General features: G+C 42.9%; 1 protein-coding gene across 1 annotated transcript in view; it reads left to right on the plus strand.

Annotated features, from left to right (window-relative positions):
- Positions 1-6,276: 6,276 nt before the first annotated feature.
- TCOF1 (treacle ribosome biogenesis factor 1) overlaps positions 6,277-7,091 on the plus strand; it is a 29,452-nt gene continuing 28,637 nt past the window's right edge. Inside the window, exon 1 of the mRNA XM_018554947.1 lies at positions 6,277-6,426. Within this exon, the coding sequence (XP_018410449.1) occupies positions 6,277-6,426 (150 nt within the window). The remainder of the gene's footprint in view (positions 6,427-7,091) is intronic.

The following is a 7,091-nucleotide window of genomic DNA, read 5'->3' on the forward strand; positions in this document are numbered from 1 at the left end:
TCCTGCCGCTGGAACATGCTCAGTTTGCTCATCTTGGTACACCAAGCTGCCCTGTTAATGTATGTTTGCTGGTACCGCAGCCATCTTGATACCTCCTACAGCAGCAGGGAAATCAAGAGCAGTGGCTGCCATCCTTTCCACATGGAGGGCGCACATTGATCTTGTCAGCATCCGACACCATCTGCAGGTCTGTAATAATGGGCAAAATCATTTTTGGGTATATATTACAATAATGCAGAATTTTAACTTTTTGGAAATATATGATCTTTAAAATGTGCACTCTGTTGTTCCTCTTAGTACAGCTAAGTATTTTACTAAATTGTTATTTTAACAGAGACCTGCCACTGTTGTTCCATCATCTCGGCCAAAAACTCTCTCCGTGGGCATCAAAAAGTCTCCAGAGGTTGCTGCTAGGTCCATGTTAAAATCATCACAGCCAGCAGATGAAAGCTCAACGGAAGATTCATCAGAAAGTGATCAGGAGCCAGCTGCTAAGGTATTGAAATGAAGACCGTGTATAGGAATGTGACTTATTTAAGAGTTTATAGGGGTTTTCTATACATGTTCCTTTTCATTGCCTGAGCTGAAAAATTTAAATGAGCAGTAAAGTATAGCATATCAATATTTAGTATTGATATCGGCAAGCAGGTGGGTTCCTTTTCACATGTTTTCTAGGCTCTCTATCTTTCTGAAAGAAAGCTAGTTTACAAAGCTCAATAGTTTATGCAAAAATGTACACATACCCCTCAGCCCCTGCGTTGTAAGACATTGCTGTGTACGGTTTCAATATATTTGAAAGTAAACCGCTCCTGGTGTGATCGAGGAAGCATAAAAGTTGTTTAGATGTCCTGAAAAAACGTCTGCATATACTTTAAGGGCTTTTAATTACAAAACGAATTACGTAGCAACTATTTATATTATACCAGTTTAATAATGGTAGAGATTTCCTTTTAATGAAAATTTTGTTAATACTTTTCACTCCAGAAAGCTGGCACACCTCTACCTTCTCAGGCAATCACTGTCTCTGCAGGCATTACACAGACACCAGCGGTTCCATCTAAGGCCCCATTCACACCAGGGCGGTTCGGCCGCGCTGATTTGGCCAAGTGGATCTGCCGACATTAACGATCCCATATATTGCTGTGGGGAGCGTTCATGCATCCGCGCGATCCTAACTGCCTCCCGCCCGAATTGCTCCCTGACCCTTTTTTTGCCACGCTGATCAGTGCGGTTTACATACTGCTTTCAATGAAACCGTGCTGTTCAGCGCGGTTTTGGGCATTTTTATTTGCATTTCAGCGCTTAAAGGCAATTAAAAACATCCGTGCTGATCCGCAACCGCCCTGGTGTGAATGGGGCCTAAGGTTAGGTCCCCCTTAAAGGAACCGCAGCCAGCAGATGAGAGCTTAGAGGAGGAGTCAGACAGTAACAAAGAACCTCAGGCGATTTTAGACTTTGAGCTCAGACCACCTGCATCATTTTTGGCGTAGGTGGCCTAATATGGGCCAAGTCAGTGCATATAGTGGCATGGACCAAAAGGAGGAACCTGTTGTCTTACAGCAGTTATCCACCAGAGGGCATATGTGCACATCCAAACATGGAAAAAAAAATGATTAGACATTTGAAACGCATGTGAAAGTTTTCTATAGAAAAAAAAGTGAAATAAATATAGCGCCATTGCTGTATTGTCCTTTTTAAAATTGCTAGTGTTGGGAAATTCTAAACATTGCTTTAGTCAAGCCACAGGCCTGGTGGTTATGGTCTTGTTTCTCTCAGCTCCTCTAACCTTGTTAGAATTTTGAATGTCTAGAGGGTTACATAAGTGGGTTTGGCTGGTATTAATGAGGGGTATGGTATTACACACTTGTGGTGAGGAGGGTGGACATTGTGGCTAAAGAATATTTAATGTCAGTTCCACTTTAACTTTTCTTATTTCAGTGCAAATCTTTCTTTGTCTGTGTTCTGTAGCAGTGATCTATGTAATTCCTAGTTCGATTAAAGACCTTAGAAACAATACATTCAGTAGAAAGCTTGCGGTATGCAAAAACCCCTTTTCAGCAAGAGACATGGGGCATTTGTGAATACTGTGATTTATACAACAGTAATTCTAGTCATCCAGAAAGTATGATATTTGCACTGGGTGGCATGCAGAAAGGAAAAATGCTCCATAATAGGAATGGTAACATGCCAGATCAGAAGTGTATTGAATATGCACTCACTGGCCACTTTATTAGGTACACCTTGCTAGTACAGGGTTGCACCCCCTTTTGTCTTTTAGAACTGCCTTCATTCTTTATGGCATAGATTCAACAAGGCGCTGGAAACATTCCTTGGAGAGATGGGTCCATACTGACATTTTGTCAGCTCCACATCCATAATGCGAATCTCCCGTTTCATCACACCCCAAAGGTGCTTTATTGGATTGCGATCTGGTGACTGTGGAGGCCATTTGAGTACAGTGAACTCACTATCATGTTCAAGAAACCAGTTTGAGATGATTTTAGCTTTGTGACATTGTGCATTATCCTGCTGGAAGTAGCCATTAGATGAGCACACTGTGGTCATAAAGGGATGGACATGGTCAGCACCTAGTCAGACCTGCTGTAGCCCATCTGCTTCAAGATTCCACATGTTGTGTATTTGCGTTAACGGGCAGCTTAAGAGGTGTACCTAATTAAGTGGCCAGTGACTGTACATGAAAAATATACGAATCATACATTTCTTAAAAACATCTTGATATTTATTACATGGGTTTAGAAACAAGCCACAGTTCTCCAGTCATCTCAACTACAAACGCCTGCGGTTACAACTAAACAGACGTCAGTGGTAGCAAAATCTAAGACCCCGTTAAAAACCACACAGCCAGCCAGTGAGAGCTCTGAGGAGGAGTCAGAAAGTGACGAAGAGCCAGCTGCTAAGGTAAGAGGTTTTGTTCTTTTAACCTATGCAATTGCTGTACCCGATGTCTGTCTGATGTTGGCCCTCTTGTCTGTTTTTCTGCTTTCCCATGTCCCCTCTCAAGACTGCACAGACCAAATTTTGCTATTGATATTTTGTTATTATATTTTAACTGTCTTGTATTACCTCCTGCTGTTTTTCAGAAACCTGCCACAGTTATTTCTTCTCAACCAAAAACTCCTGCTGGGGGTGCTAAACAGGCACCCGCATTGGATAAACCTAAGGGTATATTAAAAGTTACTCATCAAGCAGATGAGAGCACCGAGGAGGAGTCGGACAGTGATGAAGAGCCAACTGCTAAGGTATCTTGAGGAAGTTTTCTTTTATGTGTATGCATTTACTGTAACTTCAGCTAGCCACATATACTGCGGTGGCCAGCCATATTGACACAGTCCAACTTCATACTATTCATTCTTGTGAAAGACCTTTGCAAAACATGAATGTTCTTACTGCATGTATGCTTGTGAGTGTTCGCTAAACTGACACACACACAGACACACACCCAGTCAGCTGTGGCAGGAGCATCCCCCCCCCCCTTTTGATGTGTAGCTGTGGGGTGGGGAATGCGCCAGGTGCAACTGATTTGGCTGGGAGAGGTAGGTGTGTGTGTGTGTGAGTTTTGCATGGGCTTGGGCGAGCTTGGTTCGCACCTAGCCCCTGCATATCTACTAGTGTTGTGTAGACATTCCCAGGAACAGCCTCATATTTAGTGGAAAAATCCAAAATGGCTCATAATTATGTCCTCCTAATGTTGTTCAATGATCTTTTAGTCCGTGAGTTCACTTATTCTGAAATTCTCAAATGCTCACCTCAATCCGCTCATGCGAGGGAAACCCAGACATCCAAAAGGGATTAAGTCTCCATGGGTGTCTACCAATGGGGCGGGCAAAGTAGCGTTCACAGCACACCATGGAATGATCTGAAAGAGAGTGAGGAAGTATATCCACCAAGGACACATATGGGAGGAAACTAGCAGAACACAGTACCAGATCAATACAGGAGAGAGTATTACAAGTCCTAGAGTAACAAGTATATTGTCTATCCACGGGTTGCACCATACCCCATATATCTAGCAACCTATCTCGGTACAACCAGCACTAAGATTGGATTTCTCAGAGTTCTTAAAGAGTGGGGGTGCAGGGAATTAGTCTATCTGAGGCTCCATACAATTAATAAAATCCCCCAAAATCAACACTGGTATAGGTAATTTATCTGTAAGAAATGGGGTCAATTGCTTGATCACATCACTAGTGTAAGGCGGGAGAATATACTGTATATGCTAGCCGGAATACATTACAGATTAACAAACGCGAAATGTAGAAATACATAACGACCACTGGGGTCACATTTAACTGGTCTACAGGAAAAGGCCACTGACTTGGCTACAAAAATGGAGGTACCACGTGCATAACTAACGTATAGTAAGATTGAAAGGTTTCTTTAAACGACTTTCAAGAAAGCGAATCGCCTCTGTTGTGGCGTGTGTTTCCTGGAGACAGATTATGGAGAGCTGAATTAAAGACTGCTTGTCTCTTAACTTGATCCCCCAGGCCTCTTGCATTCCATGACATAACAGAAAATGTCAGGGTACCCATAGCAAAAAAATTACAGTAAGCCCTCGTTCACACGGGTAACGGCCGGCCCGTACAGATCCGTGCTGCATGCACAGCCGCATGGGGCAGCTTCCAGAAAGGACAGGTGCTGCATGTGATTTGTACAAAGCGGCCTGTTCTTCTCTATGGGAGTATGCCGCCCTACGCTCACCCAAACTGCACGTCCGTGCGGGTGGCCGATCTCGTGGATCCTGTCTGCGTCCGAGCAGGGACACCCGTACGGACGTGCAGTTCGGGTGAGCATAAGGCGGAATTCGGCCGCGTACTCCCCTAGAGAATCTCAGGCTTTGTGTTTGAAAAGGTGCCTACAACAAACAGAAAAAAAAATTGTGATATCAAAACAAAGGGGTAGGGAACAGGAGGTTAACGCGCAAAGGGATGTGGCCATGCGTGAAGCCGCTTTCATTGACCTATATGAATAAGTCTGCGGGTGAAACATGTGAGAGGTTGTAACTAAGGGTGTGCAGTGCTGGCATTTGTTGCTTTTGTACACTTTTTTTCACCGTTATACTGGATTTGCAGTGAATTTTAAAAAAGTCTGAAGTATTGGAATTCTCTGGATAGTGCGGTCTGTTCGTTCTGATAGTGAGCCCAGTCACAGACTGGGGCTACAGATATAACTGCCCTTCAGGATACTGGGGGGGCTATACAGGTGGACTCTGAGATGATTCGAGATATTATGTATCAATTTTATTGCGAATTATATACATCTAGAGCTGACTACTCTGCCGAGGAACCTTTTTTAGGAAAGGGGCATGGCAAGGATTTTTTGTCCAAATTAACCTTGCCATCCCTATCAGAGGTGGATAGTGAGGCTTTGGATTCTCCATTGACACTGAAAGAGCTGGAACTTGCAGTTACCAACCTTCCCAATGACAAGACCCCAGGGTCGGATGGGTTACCCATGGAAATTTATAAGCAGGCGCTTCTACCAGCTCCACTTAACACTTTTAATGATGCTTTTGTGAGCTGTAGTTTACCTGTCTCAATGAGTGAGTCTATAGTGGTGTTATTGCCAAAGAAGGGGAAGGACCTTATGCTGCTGTATTCTTCTCTCCCTATTTCCCTGTTAAACATAGATGTTAAAATTATGGCCAAAGTTTTAGCCATGAGTTTGGCAAAGGTGATACATTGTCTTGTCCACCCAGATCAATCTGGCTTTATGCCCAAAAATCTACAGCTGGGAATATTAGGAGAGTTTTTCTTAATATGCAAGTCCCTAGTGAGAATTCCACTAGCAGAGCACTACTCTCGCTAGATATCGCCAAGGCTTTTGACAGCGTTGAGGTGGGTATATCTGTGGAAGGTCCTTTTACCTTTTTGGGTTTGGGTCTGGTTTTATTACATGGATTAAATTATTATATTATCCATCGGTAAGGATTAGAGTAAATGACAATATTACGTCCTCTTTTGTGCTGCAGATGGGGACTAGGCAAGGGTGTCCAATATCCCCTCTATTTGCTTTGGCAATTGAGCCCCTTGCTGTATTGGTGAGATCTACCTCTGTAGTTGTGGGCTTTAAAAGGGGGGATGTTGGTCCCCGAACCATGGCTGTACCTTTTGGTGTCTCAAATGCAGTATTTTGTTAGATGGGAGGAGGAGGGATACAAGTCCTCGATTTATTGAGGTGTTATGTAACTGGTTTGGTGGATTGGACCCTTTTCCCCTGTTTGAAACAGATCGATATGTTAGGGTCCATTGGAATATGCCTACGATTGGACTTATGGGGAAGGTGTGGGACTCTGAGTCCCTTTTTAGGAATTACTGGATTTACGCAATATACCCTCTGTGGAACAATGGGCAGTTACCGGAAGATGCTAAGCTTCAAGGCTTTGGAATATGGAGACATTTAGGGGTGGGTAGTTGTCAGGTTTATGAGGGAGGATCTTTTCGTTCATTGACGTTGTTAAAACTTGAATTCGATTCAAATATTATACTTCTATTTCTGTATAGGATTTTCATTTGTTTGTTTTGTGGGAAGAAAAAATTGGTAATAAAGATTTATTTAAAAAAATAGTACTCAACATTTTTACATGCTTTAAAGCTGAAGTTTAAGCTGCTTATTTTTAATTTTGCTGATGGTTTTCCCTTTCCTAATGCCTCCTTTGTCGTCTCATCCACATGCTTATTACGTTTTATTTCATATTTTAAGTAGAACCTTTCATTACGGTACATACCTTATTTTTGACCCAGTGACATAGTCACTAGGTCTTTATGGTTCTAAATGCAAAGGATTGTCTGAGGGGCTGACATGTTACTGTACAATACTGAAAACATCACAGCACCCTGCCTTAGTACTCCTCTCAGGAGACCTCAGGCCTGATCCAAGCATTGGATTGGCTCTTGGAAGAGTGATGCTAATATCAAAATGCTTTAAATGGTGGATGTTGGTCTAGGAGAGTGGTTTTTTTCTAGACGTTCTACGTTTGCATGAAGACTGCTCTAGATAATGCCCAGATGGGGTATTGAGGTTCTATGATAGGGGGGGGGGGGGAATTACACGCGGGAAAAAAAAATGTG

Source organism: Nanorana parkeri, unplaced genomic scaffold (assembly GCF_000935625.1).
Source record: "Nanorana parkeri isolate BGI_ZX_2015 unplaced genomic scaffold, ASM93562v1 scaffold179, whole genome shotgun sequence".
Classification (NCBI taxonomy): Eukaryota; Metazoa; Chordata; class Amphibia; order Anura; family Dicroglossidae; genus Nanorana; species Nanorana parkeri.